An 18,081-nucleotide genomic window follows, 5' to 3' on the forward strand; every position below is an offset into this window, starting at 1 on the left:
AAAAATCTAAAAGATTTTAGACCTTCCAAGTGAACTCCGAATTTAAACAAAATAAAAACAGAGATAGATTTTTACAGTGCCAGTTGTCTTTGGGACTGCTTGCCCACGAGGGAGGAGAAAGTCCCGGGACTCAACATGAAATGAAGTACAAAATAATGACTTACAATTAAAATCAGGCTGCTCTGTACTTATGTGGTTTTACAGCATGCCTAAGGGTAGTGCACATAGACCCTCGAAATAACTAAAGCTGTAATTAAGGTCGCAACATTTTTCCCTGTTTTTAACCCAACCCAGACATCAGGAGGATGTCGGATCTAACATGAGCAGAAACGGCCTGCTGAAAATAGACTGCAAGTCTCAATAAGAGTGGATTGAAAGCGTGCCCTTTAATTGTGAAATAAAACTCTGATTTCTTTATGTTGTTCAGTTGCAGCTTTCGTCTTTGCAACCAGCAGTCACCGGTGGACTAAACATTTGAAGAAAACACGTAGTTGTGCTGACACCTAAAGGACAAAATGAATTTGTGTGGGTATATTACCAAAAAACCAAGAAAAAACCAGATAGATATATTAACACATACAAAAAAATACACACATACATATATATACATATGTAACTATAAATGGCAAGACAGGAAACAACATAAATATTAAAAATTCTTTATTTAGAAAAATTACAATGATTCACAGTTTACTGAGAATTAGAGCACTCAATTACATGTCATGTGCATTAACTGAAATGTACCGCTTTGGTTTAACAAGTACCAATGTGTGTGAAACCGTACAAACCAGTGGATGGGGTGAAAATGAAAAGCTTCAGCTGCTTGTTGCAATTTATGTGAAATGCACGCAACATCAAATCATTTTAGAATCACAAAACAAGAGGAAAAGTAAAATCAAATATCACTTGCTGTGAAAAGTGAAATAATATGTGTATAAAAAAAATTTATACGTGTACAAATAATGTCATAAAAGCCTATGTTAGTGCAGAAAATATTCAGATTCTGCGTAATTTAGGTGATGTGACAGATAAATAAATCATGGACAAAATGTTTGAGGAGCCTTTGTTCAGCGATGGTGGCTGCGTTGACCACACAGGATAATTAAAACGGCGCCTCGCTTAATTTTAGACCTTTCATGCTGACGGAAGGCAAGAAAACAAAACATCTCAGTAACTTCATATTGTAATCTCAACCTCCTTATTTCACAGTGATTTTTCTGAAAGACTCTCTTCAGGAAAACATTCACACCAAGTTAACAGATTAAAAAAAAAACTGTTCTCATATAAAACATAAAAAAGAAACACGAAAGCAAAAGAACTGAACATAATGCTGTGTGATCACACAACGAATAATACAGCAAACTGCTGCAGACCTCCGCTGCTGTGGTAGTGTTTCCAACATATATATTAAATCCAATTACAGTTAAATAAAAGGACTCGCCTTGGTTTTTATGTATTTCAAAGCAAATGTGATGAAAAAGTGTCTACAGAGAGCAAAATACATTAAAAGGGCCTGTCAGCGAAATTACAGTGTATTTACCCTGCCTCAAACAGAAGGTACAAGTCATGAACAGTACTGTGATATACACACTGCTGCACTTGAAGAAAGAAAAAAAACGTCTTTGAAATTTAAAGTCGTCATCTAAAAGCTGCCTATCCAGGTGTATTATCTGAAATATTGCACATTTTAATGTACTGCTGTGCAGTACCACGACGTCCATTACTGCTCAGAGACAGAAGAGACCCCCCTACTGCATTTCACAACATCTGGAAGAGAGTTCACCAAGCGGAGGACAAGCGCACCATATTTAGCAAAAAAATCCAAAGCACTTAGGAACCGTTAAACTTTTTCTAATTTATGCTGCTGTTGATATAGAAAAATATTTCTGAAGTAATTAAAATAGAATCTGTCACACTTCAGTTCCACAAAGGTTCAGACAGTACCAACGTGTTTATTCATCGGGCTCTTTGCACCTCTTGCTGGCAATCTTTTTGTACCATTAAAACGTTTCAGTAAGAAAAAATAACATTTCCAGAAAGTCAAGTCTTCATGCATCAAACCCAGCAGATACTTTCCAGAGAGCTCCGCCCTGCTTCGAGGCACACGGACCCTGCAGATGGTCGGGTTCTTCAGTCTCCCAGCTGCGACAGGCTTTATAAACAAAAAGACAGCTCAACTCTCCCATCCATTTCAGCACAGCCATACAAGTTGTAACAATCCCAAAATACCACTTCATATATGAAAAAAAAAAAAAAACAGATAGCCAACATATGAAACGTCTTTGTCAAGGCACATAATACAAACACGCACTCCTGTGAATACTCAAACCAGCCAAGTATCAAAAGTGCAAGAACTGAACGCCCCTATGTGTCGGGTGTTGGGGGGGACACACAAGCAGTGGTGCAATGTACCGTTGGAAATAAAATTAAAGCTAGACATTAACTTCCATTTTAACAATGCATCTGATACGGACATTAAAACGAAGGGCCTCCTGCTTGTACGTCTAACCCATCTGAAAAGCAACAAAAAAACGCTTTTTAATTACAAACCTCTTATTGTTTTAATTCATTGGTCTCAGAACCCACCTTTGCTCATGAGCAGCCGTACCCAGTACATTCCCTCACTTAGGTCTAACAGAAATAGTTTCATTCATCAGTATGTGAACCAATCAAGATATACATTCTGAATTAAAAAGAAAATCAATGACTCACGTGCAAATGTACTGATATTTCCCCTCAAACGTTTTAATGCTTTCTTATGCAGCAACCACAAACTACTTTAATTAAAGACCAACATAAAGTTGTGGATAATTGTGAAGTGGAAAGAAAATACAACATGGTTTTCAAAAGGTATAAACAAAATCTGGTGCAAACAAAACCTTCCAAAGTATCTGAAGTACCTAACTATTAAACAGAGTCTACCACTCGTGTCAGATGAGACCGACTTTTTGACCTACATGCAAAATACTGCAGCAGAAAACACCTTGAACACACCATCCCCTTAATGAAACATGATGGTGGCAGCATCATGCTGTGGGGACACTTTTCTTCTGCAAGGACAGGGATGCTGAAATGAGATGATTGAAGGAGAGATGGAGCTAAAGAAAGTGTAATACTGACAGTAAACTTGCTAGATGCTGCAAAAGACTTGAGATGGAGGAGGTGGTTCACCCTTCAGCAGATGAACACAAATGCATTTGGTAACATGTAAAAAATCATGCATATATTTCATTCCCCTTCACAATTGTACCCTTCAAGTACTCCCTCAACTATTCTACAAATCTAAATAAAATATATTGAAGTTTATGGTTGCTACATCAGAAAAAAGCAAAAAAGTTCAAGGGGTACTAATACTTTTAAAAGAAATTGTATGTTACCTTTCTCAGCTAATTCATTTTCCCAAAGGTGAGCTTTGTACACTATCTTTGCATAGGATTCCCTTACATTCTTCTTCAAACCATAACCAATCAACATAATTACTCCTAACTAGGCATGGGCCGGTGTGAGATTCTCACAGCATGATGACCTTCAGTAAAACTACCTTTAAGATATCTGAAAAATGTTTAAAACATGCCAAGAAAGGTTTGTAACATTATCAAATATCTTTCATTCAGAACAGAAAAGCAACAACTATTCTGTCATACTGTATGCTTTGATTTTAAAACAGTGACAACAATAAGGAATAAATACGACTAAATGTTGTAGTAATTCTCAAGTAAACTTGGCTGATAACAGTATGCATTTAGCTGGGCTATCTGCTCCAGTAGCCAGCCTGAAGTCATCACGAAACTGAATGATGTGTAAACAATGTGACTAATCAAACGTGGCAGCAAAGCCTTACTTTTAAGGTCTTTGTCTAAGCCAAATTTAGTTGGATGGAACCTATGTGCTGAAATAAGTACCAGTTTAAATATATTTTCTGTGGTTATATAAGGACAAGGACTGGTAAGATTCAGTCATAACAAAGAAGTCCATGGACGTCCACTGAGAGCGTTGCCTACTGTATTTCTAAAACAAGGTTAGCTTAGTAAGGTTGATGGGTGGAGCTACTACTTTCCATGCAATTTAAATTCGTCCTTCTTGTAATTTGTCCTACTTGTAAGCATAAGAGAAACAAAGTAGCCCTATTTCAGCCAGCTGACCAGCAATGTGCAGCAACAAGTGGGGGAGGGGCTGTGCACGTTACTTTAAACCCTAGTTTCTGTAACACGATCCATCAGATCTCACTAGAAGAACCTTTTGTTGTAGGAAGGGTATCAGTAACCAGCCCATGCCTACCCTAACCAATCTCAGTCTTTCCTCAGGAGTTCTTCCTAACCAAAGACCGTTTATCCGAAGTACTCTTCAAAGGTACCACAAAACCACAAGTCTATGTTTTTATGCTCCCCTAGTGGTCAAAACAGCTTGACGCAATTTTTAGATTTGTCAGCATAGCTAACATATTTGGTTCCAGTAAATCATCTCTGTGAAAAAGTTCTACAAAACAGTTTCATTGCATCCATTTATCAAAACTAAGAAATGTAGGGTTGGACTTAAAGCTGGTAGAAGACTTATTGCTCTTTTGTGCCCAAGACTGACTCTAAAAGACCTTCAACATCTTCAGTCAGTTTTACAAAAAACAAAAACAAAGCAGTCTGGTATCTTCAAGTACTGTTTCCTTGTTCTTGCTCAAAAAGCAGCATGGCGAGCTGCGACCGGGAACCAATGCCCTCCATGTTACTCTGAATACACCTATGGTAGACGTCTTCACTGAGTTTTGGGTTGCAGGACTGGTAGCGGTACTGCTGGTGAAGAGCTGGCTCAACAGCTCGGAATACATGCAGACCTGAATACTTAACAAATATGTCATAGATGTCCAGGTTCTCAAGAATATCCTCGTTCTCTTGGACGTCCGCCACCATTCGAGATCGCGTAGCCATGTAGTCAGAGTTGTAAAAGCACGCCTCATCGAATGACCTGCGGTCAAAATGTCCCGCGTCTTTTACCAGATCTACTGTGGCCGGACTTGGCTGGTTGTGATAGGCCACGTCAGGATTGTACTCCTGGAAATGGATGGGGAAGAACACCTGCCAGTTGTTTATTGAATTCATGCGACAGCGGTTTAGAAATTCAGTGTTGATGTTTGTGTTGACGTGGGCCAGGAAGAACAAAGTGTCCACTGGGTGTTTTTTTGAGATGATGTCCATGAATTTAATCTGTGAAGGTATTTCTGTCTTGACACTTATCCAGGGGATTTTTACTGTGGGGTATTTTCGCTCGTAAACATTTATCTGATTCTTCACATCAGCAAATATATCGTTGTGGTTAACGTGTTGAGCTTCTTCGGGGTCATAAATGAACAGAAACGTCAAGATTGCATTTTCACTCGTCTCAAAGGCGTTGGAAGCAAAGACTTCTAGAAAATGGTTGACAAAGCTCCGGTCTTCTGCAGTGAGCGGTATAATGATGTGAACCCTTGTAGCTTCAGTGACATAGGGCATGGGAATGATCTCTATGAGGCTTAAAGGTCGCACAAGGTGGACTCTCTTGGTGATGGACCGGCTGTGACCTTTCTGATTAACAACCTCGAGCTGAAGGTCTAAGGTGTACTCCATGCCCCTGGTGGGGTCGAAGCGTCTGTATCCATTAATCAGCTGCTGCTTCTTCAGATGTAATGTGGGCATGTACTTTTTGTTCAGCTCCTCTACGGCTGTGTCTATGACGTCTGCCACATCTGTTTTATCAATGCCGCGCAGCTCACATTTAGGAGCACCGTCGATGCACGAATAAATCTCCTCCTCTGTGAAGTACTCCCACTTAAGAACTTCAAACCGAGATTTAGGCTCAAAAGGTGGATTGACCCCCACTGGCCACTGGGCGCTGCGGTTGCCTTCAAAAGCGAGCCAGCTGACATTTTTAATCTCCGCCTGGGAACACACAAGCAGAGCTTTTTAATGTACAATACTCGTCCAACAATGACAGGTGCATCTTAATAAATTTGAATAGTATAGAAAAATGTATTTATTTCAATAGTTTAATTTAAAAAGTGATACATTCTTTCTGTTAATATTGATTGTTATGACTTACTGAAAACCAAAGAGTTTTCAGTTTCACAAAAATAAGAACTTTCATGTTATGGTCAACCCTTCAGAATGAGGGTAAGCCACAAATGGTCACTGCTTAATAAGCTTCTCTTTAAAGACTGCTGTATGTAAGTGAATTAATAGAAAGTTGAGTGGAAGGATAAAGTATGATAGAAAATGCACAGTCGATGTTTCAGCGAGTTACATTTAAAACGTTTTAAGATTGTCATGATTTAAATTTAAGACATACATAATTTGCAGAAAAAAAAAAAATGTAAGTTTACTGAATTAATAAGCAACATGTCACATCATAAAACAGAAGAATGGTTTAGAACGTTTAGGTTCACAGGGAAGTCTTAGAACATCCAATTACTCAGTCAGAACTACGACACATGAATGCCACCAGTGCATTTCTTAAACAAAAAGAAATAAATACATTTAAAAAACGAAATGTTAAATCAAGAGGCAACGAATGTATAAAAACTGAATTTTAAGACACAATTAAAAGTAATTCAAGGCTTGAATGTAAATTGTTAAATTTTGAACTTTTTAAGACCCCACAGAAAACCTAACAGAGAACAGGGACCCCCTCTCAAGCGCTACCACACATAGACCTGTTTAAGACATGATCTACAAATGTAATATTCCTTGTGTTAAGCCTCTCCTGAACAACAGAGGCCAGAAGCATCTCATTTAGTCTAGGGATGAAAAGGACTTGACTGTTGCTCGCTGGTTTCAGATTAAAGTAAATGTTGAATTTCACTGGGAAATCATGGTCCCAGAGTCTGGAGGAAGAGTGGAGAGGCAAATAATCCAATTTGCTTGAGGTCCAGTGTGAAGTTTTCACAGTCAGTGGATATTTGGGGAGCCATACCATTTGCTTGCATCGCTCCACCGACTATATTTTATAAAGTTCAGCGCAGCTATTTCAGAGCACTTCAGGCCTCCCTCTGTTGACAAGCTTTATAAAGATGCTGACTTCATTTTCCAGCAGGACTTAGCACCTGTCTATACTACCAAAACTTCTAATATCTGCTTTAATGACAATGGCATCGCGGTGTTTGATTGCCCAGCAAACTATGCTGTATTAAACACCGTAGAGAATCTATGAAGTATTGTCAAGAGCGAGACACCAGATCCAAAAATGCAGATGACCTGAAGGCCACTTTTAAAGCAGACTGGGGTTCCTGAACACCGCTGCAGAACCACAGGCTGACTGCCAGCATTTTACACTGCACTGATGATTTTACTACTTTAGTACATAGACAGACTTTCCATTAAGCTGACATTATACATATTCAAAATATTTTTTTACTTGTCCTATGGAGGACCGTTATTTTTAGGGAAACTGAATTGTGGGTTTTATGTTAGCTGAAAGCAGGGGTGAAAGTAGTTTTAAATTCTTGCTGGCACTTAGGGGCGGAGCTAGAGGGGGGGCTGGGAGGCACTGGGGGTAATATATATATATATATATATATATACATACACACACACAAAATGTGTGTGTGTTAATTGTTACTCTCATCTGTGGCCCCCTCAAGATCTCTCTCTCTCTCTCAGCAAAGTCCAAACTAATTAAAACGTAGGTAGAAATTAGAATCACTTGATATATATATATATATATATATATATATTTCAATTGTTAAAGAGCTGCCATGTATGAAAACAATGATAAACCATTTTCTGATGCATAACTTTTCATCTTCAGTTTCCGTCTTTTCTTTTGAACAAAGAAGTTATTGTTCTCTGCATTGTGGTCAAGTTTGGATTTCATTTAAATAAAAAATTTGACATTTCGGTTGTTTTATTTTGTTTTTATGTCTGTGCACCACCTGTGTAAAATCTCCCACTCCATTAAATCAAACGCACCGATCTCCTTGGCAACCGCTCTGTTTTGGAGGTAAGCGCGCATGCGCTCTCGTGTATCGTATGTGAAATCTCTGGTCGTGTTTTCGAGCTGTACTGTGTTGCTGTAATTCAGCAAAATAACATTAAACACAACTAGTTTCTCTCCCTTTACTTTTAACTGGGGTATTTAGCAGCGAGCAGACAGACATTAAACGTAACGGTGCTCGTTTTAAACGTTGGCCCTTCACAAAAACCTCGAGCTCCGAGGGGAGAAAGCAGGAGCATTGAGGCTCCATCATAGCAGAACTGTTCAGAAACAATTTGGAATGAGGGGAAAAAAAGCTATATTTATAAACAGATTAAGTCGTGTTTTAGACTGTCTATTGGTAGCAGATCTGATCTTCTTTGTGTGCTCATGAATTTTTGCAGCCGTAACTGGTTCTGGATGACGGCTTCATAGCAGACAGCCATTCTTCCCTCTTCCCGGTACTGTGTACCGGCGCAAAATATTTTAGTGGTACGCAGTACCGGACCGTACCGGCTCACTTTCACCCCTGGCTGAAAGCCATAATCATCAAAATAAACAGAAATAACATGAAATACATTTATCTCAGTTTAGTACATGTATTCAAAATATCAGATTCACGTTTTTAAATTGAATAACTGAAATAAATTAACTTTATGTTGATATTCTAATCAATTGTACCTGTACACTTCTGTTGTGGCATTTTGTGTGAGGAATACTAAGATGAGAAAGGCCCAGATTGCATTTCCGACAGATTCACAGGTGATTTGTGACCCTTGGCAATCTGCTTACCTGCAGCTTAGCGATCTCATTGTAAGTCTTCTGGAGCTCAATCTCAGAGAAGTATCTGTGCAGCCGGTACATTTGTTCAGGATCAGACACCGGATGAACAGTCAGAGCCCTCTTGAACTTTTTGTTTTGTTCTTTACTTGGATCAGAGTTTTTTCCAAGCTCGTAATGGTGGTACTCAAGCCCCTGTAAAAAAAACAACAACAAAAAACAAAAGAGCACTCTTCATGAGACGTTATGGCACGACAGAAACATCCCGAATGCCGTTCCAGGCCGGGTTGTCACCTCCTTTCAAACATTTCGTGCCATCTAGGCAGCATATCAAGCTCATCTCCATGGGAAGGTTTGCTCAGTAAGCTCAACCGTCACAATGATTCTGCAAGAACTGATTTTAACTCAGGGTTTAGCGACCGTGTTTGCTCTCTGACAATTTCACAAGAACGTAAACATAAAATAAAACTAGTGAAGTGGCTGAGCACATAATCTCAAAGTCACCGGCTAAAAAGTTTGAGTCATTTAAAAAAACTGAAAACTATCTGATGAAGCCATTAAAAGAAAAAGAATGGATGAACTGCTTAACTAAGCAGCGAGGCCGCTCCATTACAAATGTTTGCCAACAGCTTACCGCCTGTAGCCCTACACTTAGTGAAGCATTTTCCATGCCTAATTGGCATCAGTGTTCCCTTTGTACAGAAACAAAAATCACGTCTGACTCTGTGTTCAAGCTGTTTTCTCAACCATTCCAGGCCTGTTAACTTCTCCCTGCCTGCCTCCGTTATCTAAGGGGCTAACTTGAGCTCTATTGCCTTGGGGCACTTCAGATAGCAAAGCAACTCCCTCTCAATTGTGCAACAAGATGGCTTGCAGGTCTTGGCAGGAGCCAACAAGGAGAAAATGCGGATAACAAGACATTAACACATCTATTGGGTGAGTCAACAAAAAAAAAAATACAGAGCCTACACTATACAAGTTATTCCACTTTTCCCAGATTTTTCTGTAAAAATCAACCAAATGCTCCCTTACAGATTTCTTCTGTTTTTGCTTTTGTCAATGAGAGCTTTTTGCTGAATTATTTTAATTGAGCCATAATGAGGGGTTTTCAAGCAAAGACAGTGCATTTAAGGTCACTCAATTGCATTAAGGTACAGACTTTGACTAGACCACTTCAAAACCTTCAACTTTTCATTTTTTGAGCCATTCAGAGGTGGATCTGCTGGCGTACTTTGGATTATTGTCTGACTGGATGACACAAGTGAACTTGAGTTTAAGGTCATAAACTGAAGGGCTTTTTCCTTCAGGATTTTCTGTCTGAGACAAGAATTCACAATTACAACAATTATGGCAAGTAATCCCGAAGCAGCAGAGCAGCCCCAGACTATCACACTTATACTACTATAACATTCTTCCTCTGGAATGCTAGGTTAGTTTTATGCCAGATGGGACACAAATTTTCCCAAAAGTTTAGTTTTTGACTCGTCAGTCAACATAATATTTTCCTAAAAGTCTTGGTGATCATCAAACATTTTGCTAAGTGTGAGACGGGCCTTTGTGGTCTTTTGGTAAGCATTGGTTTTGGCTTTGAACACTTTTCCCAGCCTCTTTCTTACTGCTGAATCTGTGGTAAGGGAGGTCTGCAGTAGCCTAGATGTTGTGGCGGGGTCTTTCATGACCTCCTGGACAAGCCATCAGTAAGCTCTTGGAGTAAATGTGGTAGGCTGGTCACTCCAGGGAAGGTTAACCACTGCTCCAAATTTTCCTGATTTCTGGATAATGGCTCTGACTGTTTCACTGGAGTCCAAACACTTAAGAAATGGCTTTGTAACCATTTTCAGACTGAGGGATGACAACAGCCCCTTTTTCTACCGAAAGCCCCAGGATTTAAAGCCCAAGGATCTGTTCTACCCAGGTAATAGGAATCTCAGGAAATCTCGTATGTTCTTTTTCCATTGCCATGGACCAGCTTTATGACATAAGGGGAGGTTGTGAAGAAAACTGCAATACACCTTAATTCCAGCAGATAGCATTTCTTCTTTACTCCATTTAAAAGGTAATGAATCATTTCTTTGTTTCAACTGATAAATAATAGATAATAAGCAGCTTTGGAGTTATACAGTTGATTAATTTCTTCCTTTATTCCTTAAGTTGCTCTGGATCCATAAGCAGGAAAAGTTTAAATCGTTATTTTACATTAAATGTTTTTACCAACCTGCATTAGGCCTGAGTTGCTGCTTTACAACTGCATGATTCATTTACAATAACTACTAAACACGGATTAACACACTTATTTTTTTTATTATCATCAGGTAAACTCATATCAGATAACTACAGAACGTGTTTTTAGTAAAAATTGTTTTTATTAGAATAAAAAACTGATCCTCTGATCATCAACACTGCATTAAAACATTTGTCTTACAGAACTGTGGCGAAATAGTTAATAATTAATGCCAACAATAATGTAAAATGTCACAAATTTCCAGCAAAAAAGTTCATGTTTTATTGTCTAGTACTTGCGGTTATCCACCACATACCTACTAAACGCTTTATAATCACTTTCCGCCGCCACAAACAGATAACAGGTAGTGGTAAATCCCAGAGTGCCAGACCAAGATCAGGCAGCGGTAACTGGTGAAGTCCCCACCCCAGTTAGCTTAGCAACAAGACCAGCCTGTAAGCGGAGCTCCGCTGCGCCGAAAACTCAACAAAACATATTTCAATGTAGGCTCATTCTTGATGAACTGACTGCACAGATCAAGTTTTGAGGTCTACTTTCTCGCTTAAAAACATCTTAAAACTATTTTTTGTGACGAATTAGTGGTAAAAAAAACGATTAATTGGTATAGTAACCTCTGCTGGGGCCAAGCATTGCTGCACATAGCTCCGCCCCTTTAATAAATCTCAGGGAAAGCTGAAAAGACCATCTCCAGACCATTTACCCGTGAAAGTAAAGCCCCGTAAAGGGCAATTACCCAGGTAAAGTTGTATCGAACGCAACCTGGGGCTTTCTACAGGCAATGGAAAAGGGGCTATAGAGTTTGTTTCTCATCTGTAACTGAATTCATTTAAAACAGGGCATGATGTGTTGCTATTGAGAATACTTCATGCCTACTTCATGTGGTCAGATAGGTTCTATTGATAAGATTTCTAAATGTAAACTGAATTAAAGAAATGTGGTTAATCACTTTTCATATCTAAAACATGTAAGTGTGACACAAAAAAGGAAAAACAAAATAAATCTTTAAGGGGACTTTTCAACAGTATTGTGCACATTTTTTGACAAAAATACACCACTAAATATGTATTTCCAAAGAACGTAAAAGCATGTAAGCAAACTGTGCTGAAAGACAAAAGAAAATGCCAGTAGGCACTCGGACAAAGCTTGTTTGACCCTAAATGCTAATGACATTATAGGAGCAGGGCACATTGACCCACAGGGGATTTTCACACAACTGATCCTAAGCTAACCTCTCTGGTGTGTCCCTACTGCCTGTTAACCTACCCTGTATTGCCCCAGGTGATGCGGAAAGTTAAAGAGCACAAGCCCTCGACTCTGTAATATAAATACCATCTTATTGCTCGCACCGTAATTATAGTTCTATATAGCTGTCTGTCAGATCAAGTGCTGCCCCAGAGGCAAAGTAATCATTTCTATAGGGACTGTTATGTTTTGCTCGTGAGGAGGAGAACCCCCCTGCTGTAGCCTGTCACACACAGTTGACTCTTCCTCTTTGTGGTTTAACATTCATTTAAACTAGGAACTGCTTCTTTTCACATCATCTCAGACTGAAACCTTTAGAATCTACAAAACTGTTTTTATACATTCAAGGTCACGTAAGCTACAGAAAAGAGGAGTGACTGGTTTGAAACATGAATACAAGTCAACTTACCTCATATTCACTGACACAGTTGTTGCTGGTGTAATCAATGATGCATCTACCAAGCCACTCATCTGGCCTGGAGCTCAGGATGTCATTCCTGCAGTTTTCCAGGAAGATCTGAAGTCGCAGGAGTAAGCTGCGCGACAGGAGGTACCCAAAACCCCCGTAGCAATACTTCCCTTCCATCTCCCCGCCAATGAACTCTTCGGGACTGCCCATGTACAGCTCTCGATCCATGCTCAGGTGCTCCACCAGCTCTCTGATCCTGTCGGCTTCCGTGTAGGCGTCGTCTTGGACGAAGTAGAACCAGTCATACTCGTTGATGTAATGGTCTAAAACATACCTTATGGTCTGAAACATGTTCCATATCAGCCTCTCGTCTCCGTGGGAGACCACAATCATGCCGTGGGGGACTTTGCGGTTGCGCGAGCCAGTGAAGAAGACCACAGTGTCCAGGTGGTGGCTTATGGTGCGGTTCACCGCTACGCCTAGAGTGTTGATGGTGTTTTTGGAGGTCAGTACTCCAGCAAACAGGCGCTCTCGCATCCCAAGCTCCGTGCTTATGTATTTAGCCCTGAAAAACATGGCGGAGAGGCAATGGATGAATACAGCTTTATAACAGGCATAAAAAGAAGACTGTTCTAAAACTGCTTCGTTCTGTTAAACAGTTCCTACACTACTAAGTTATTTAAATACATAAGAAAGTGCTGAAGTGAACAGACCAACAAAGCGTTGCCCCACCCCCACTCGTTGCTGTGCACTGCCAGTCAGCTGGCTAAAAGAAGGCTACTATGCTATTCTTCTTACTACAAGGAAACATTTGGCTTTTTGGAAACAATTCAATTCATAAAAGCACAAGCAGGGTTTAGAAATTAAAGAACTGCACGTCAACTGGCTGAAAGAAGGATCTGATACTTGATCTTGCTCACAAGACAGACAAGTTTAGGTGTTCTAAGATACTTTGGCTCAAAAAAAACATACAAAGTCATGGTGCAAAAACTAAAGGAGTGCCACACATCACTATTAATAAGGTAACACTGTTTTGAAAGACTACTTTATGCAGCCACTGTAAGCTGGCTACCTGAGCATTCAGCCTGACTAATTTACCAGCTAATAAAATCTTTCTATACTTTACTGAATAAGGAGCAGATCAGCAAACAGGTATATTATTCGGTGCAATTAACACTTGAAAACTTCTAAAATTACAAATTTTTGCTGACTATTTTCTAGTTTTGATTAAGTGTATTTATCAATCAAAATCAAAACTGCAATTTCTGCAGCACAATTTATGTAACTGCAATCGTATGAATAAATGTATATGAATGTGTGCAAAATTGCACTCGTTATTACACATTCACCCTTTGGTGTGTTTCCCAACATTATATAGACTTTAGAGACAGAGATGATGTAACTCATAGAGAATAGGGCCATATAATGATGGAGAAAAGGAAGAAGAGTAAAGAAAATGAGAGTTAGTTCCAATTAAGATTACAATCACCATCTCTCCTAACATCATGCAACCATAATGATGACTGTATAACTTTATCATAACAGCAATAATAAGTAGGTTGTATTATTTTAGCAACAACAGGTTGCTTTTCAGTTTTAAATTTTAAAATTGGATCATGTTCTACATTTTTATCCAAAATCTTTGCATTAATACCTTGAAAACGTGGGACTGTTCCTCAAGGTTATCATACCATGAGAATCTCACATCAGCCAATGTCTAGTTGATGATGGCACACAAAATAAAAACACAAAAGTGTCCATATTACAACAAGATGGCTCGCTGCGAGAACTCTTGTTTTCAGCTTAATAAAACTAGAAAAAAGGGTTACCTGATTGAATCAGTCTGTACTGAGATCCTAGATATGCCAAACATTGTGACACACAGGGAAACACTAGGAAAAAAGCATTGATTCTTCAGAAAATTAAACAGGTGAGGACTCGCAACATTATTCATCAAGACCAAAGGCGCAGCCTACCTTTATTTCCTTTTTATATCCCACATGGCATCAGTGAAGACCCACTGTAGGGCATGCTAATTTGATGATTAATCTAGTAATACAGCAGTATTATCTGCAATTAGTAAGATTTAAAAGATTACACATCTCAAAAGGGAATCTTTTCTACTTTTACTGGTTAGGTTTTTAAAATTACTAGATATAATGACTTGTTTGTTGGATGCGTGAGAAATGTAAATGTAATCTTACATTAGGTTCCGAATAAAATAAGTTTTCACTATTTTATCCCCATCTTTTTTAAAGTTGATAAAGCAACCTAATCATTAGTGATGCCGGTCTTTTTCTGGTATGATTTGGAGCTTTTTGCTGAGGGACATTTCGTACCAACCATGAATCAAGTCGTACTCACCGCTTTGATAATTCAGAGTAATTTTCTTAATTCTACTCATGGTTTACTGTAAGGAAATTTTGTTTTATGACTCCAATAAATAATATGTAACAGCAGTATGGCTGCTGGTTTGACCTGACGCCCTAGTCTGTCATATTTCAGTTAAAGTCAACAAGTCCAGCCAGGTAACAGAACCAAAACCAATGGTAACATGGTGTCATGTTAAGTTTTTCTCAAATAATACATAGTTAATAAATTATATGTAAAATGTGGGCCTTTTATGACTGTTTATCTCCATAATTTGCAAAAATATCAAACTACAAAGAAAACTAAACTAATCTGTGAAGATTTAAGTATTTGGGTATAAAACAGTTGCTTAGAGTTTCAAAAGGGCAATGTTAAGGTATAAAGGGACATATTGATCCATCATTAGATGCCCCTACCTATTATTCTAAAACGCACTGACCACAAATAAAAGGGAGTTTTAAAGGGACATCTTTAATTTTAGCAGAACCTTCTCCTCAACATGAGGACTATTTCAAGGAACTGAAATGAAATTCAGCCACTTTTGGGTGTGAGGGTTAACATTCAAACAAGGTCTCTATCCACAGGTTCTTGGAAATGTTTGCCTGCTTATGCAGAAAATGTAAGTTAGACATCTTTCAGTGTGGACCCATACAGTGGCACCTTGTCAGCCTCAGTTTCAGTCCGCAAGCCTGGTCAGTATTAATAAGCAGAAAACATCTTGAAAAGTATGACAGTTTGCCTTATGTTTTAATTAGACTTTGGACAGATACACTGTGTTGTAAGAGTGACATGGGGGTGGGGAGTGGGGTGTGGAAGGGAGTGGGGGGTGTGGAAGTGGCCAATTTAGTTTAGGAACCATTTTGAAATGCATTTGACACTAGCTGATACGGTAACTGATAATAAAAAAAGGTTGCAATCTTTATCTTTTTTCAGGAGGGTTTTCTTTGCAAAAGGATTCAAGCAGAAGGCCTTTTTGTTTCATCAAACAGGTTGCTTTTTTTCGTGGTGAAAACATCATTTTTGACAGTGCCTCCATTAGTTGTTTTTTTTAGGTTTTTTTTTATAACTCCTGTTAGCAGTAAAGCCGGGGCTTATCGTTGAAGTATTGGACCAATAAAACTGTGTTTACTTTACCTGAAGATGAGCAGAACTTTTAAATCAAGGAGATAGTCATTTGGATTTTGATATGAGCTCATGCTTTTTTGGCATGCAGGTGATTTATAACTTGCTTCAGGGTTTAATGGTAATGTTTTGTTTGAAGAATGCAAGCGGAGGGTATTTTTCTCTCAAAGTAGAATACTTTCTGTTGTTGTTTTTAAAATATCAGATTTTACACTATCAAACATGGCGTTTTCCAGTAGGTGAAGATATTTCTCAACATCTGGAAATGTACCCCCACCCACCTCCAAAGCAACATTTTTTTAACAACTTTGCACACAAAAAAAAAACCACTGAATCCATTTTGCTGCTAGCTTTCTAACTCCCAGGCTCAGATTATATCTCCCCAAAAGCCTTATTCATTTTCTCCTTTCAAAAAAATAACTACTGAATATTTAAAGGATTGAAAATAGAAGCAAATTGTGAATATATGTTGTGTTGAAAACCAAAGATAATAGTGGCATTCGTATAAACATATTGGGGGGAAAAATTGCAATTTTAAACTCCTTCTTGGGCATATCCAAGGGCAATGACCTTAAACCAACCTCCCAAAGTTCAAAGATCCTTTAATACTTCTTTTTAGATGAGATCTTTTGTTTTGGCTTTGGCCCCCATTTTTACCTCCTATAAAAATGTATTTGGGTCGCCCCTGTTTATTACTAACCTGTTGTTACCTTAATAATCCCATAATTACAGGCCAGACTGTGACACCTGTACATCTGTATTATTTGGGGTCTGATATGACTGATCATTAACTAGTCATCACTGGAGTTGCATTAAAGCCTACTGTAAATGTATCTGAAGAATGCATTAAAAATCCAGAATGAACGGTGACCCTGAACTGACCTGAAAACTTTCTTTGGAGCACTCTGTTGGACTTGTTTGTATGGGACTATTCTTGGCTCGAAATCCTCTTCGGACTCCACATCGTTGCCGGTGGAAATGGAGTTGGGCTTTCGGGCTCCTTTGAGGAGTCCATCATGACCCGAAGCCACATCCTCGCCCTCCTTCCCCTCCAGGGGACACCCTTCTTCCGTCCAGCTTACGCTCAGCAAACTCAACGTGAAGCCCAATGAAATGCCGATTACCACCGGGCCGAGCGACCGCAGCACAGAAATAAACACTGAAAATCTCATTTTAAGCGTCGGCTCTTCCTCTGTTTCTGTCTGATGGTCCCGCTTCGGTCGCTTCTGGAGGCCGCTCAAACGGGCTTCTAGAACGGGACAGCTCGGTTGTTCATCAAATCTGAAGTGAGTCAGATGTCTCCAAAGTGAGTTTATAGAAAAGATGCAGCTTCTTCCTTAAATTCTACGCAGGACTGTTACGTGTCAGTGTCTGCTACCTGACTCCTCCCCCTCGGCTTGGCGTTCGCACAATGAGGCGGGGCCCCGGCTGAGCAGGGCGGAGGGATATCAGAGTGAAGAGCCGACTAACGGCAGGTAACGGTCGGGGAAAGAAAGACACATCATCCGCCTGGCGGTTTGCTACTACCGAGAAACAGTTGCTGTCTCTTAAAGTTGTCTCATATCGACGGAACTAATCGTTTTTCTATCTTACCATTTCCTAGGGTTAGGTTTTTGTTTTATTTCAAACAAAGTCTTTACCAACCCCCCCCCCCAACCCCCAAAAAAAACACACACCAGTTAATCTCACCTCACATATGGAGAACTTTTCCACATTTTCTCACCTTACTGCTGTTAACTTTAATGCATTTCAACATAAAGTAGTACCGAGTTGTAAGATGGAAAGAAAAGGAGGGAGGTTTATTTTTTTTAAATTCTTACAGAAATATTTCCCTCATTATTTACATTCACACCATCCACCAACCTCCTTGACCAGTACCATCTTTTGCTGAATTCACAGCTGTAAGTCTTCTAAGGTCTGTCTACCAGCTTGATGCATCCATCTAGAAACTGACCTTTTGCCCAATACTCTTTGAAAAATA

The 18,081-nt window shown here is 39.2% G+C and overlaps 1 protein-coding gene across 1 annotated transcript; it reads right to left on the minus strand.

Moving 5' to 3' along the window:
• Window positions 1-643: 643 nt before the first annotated feature.
• On the minus strand, window positions 644-17,616 carry chpfa (chondroitin polymerizing factor a). The gene is made up of 4 exons (XM_047371457.1): window positions 16,983-17,616; window positions 12,609-13,173; window positions 8,728-8,910; window positions 644-5,906 (listed from the first exon to the last, which is right to left on the minus strand). The coding sequence occupies exons 1-4, from the start codon at window positions 17,270-17,272 to the stop codon at window positions 4,644-4,646; spliced, it is 2,301 nt and encodes a 766-aa protein (XP_047227413.1). The 5' UTR covers window positions 17,273-17,616; the 3' UTR covers window positions 644-4,643.
• Window positions 17,617-18,081: the final 465 nt, after the last annotated feature.

This window comes from Girardinichthys multiradiatus, chromosome 7 (assembly GCF_021462225.1).
Source record: "Girardinichthys multiradiatus isolate DD_20200921_A chromosome 7, DD_fGirMul_XY1, whole genome shotgun sequence".
Classification (NCBI taxonomy): Eukaryota; Metazoa; Chordata; class Actinopteri; order Cyprinodontiformes; family Goodeidae; genus Girardinichthys; species Girardinichthys multiradiatus.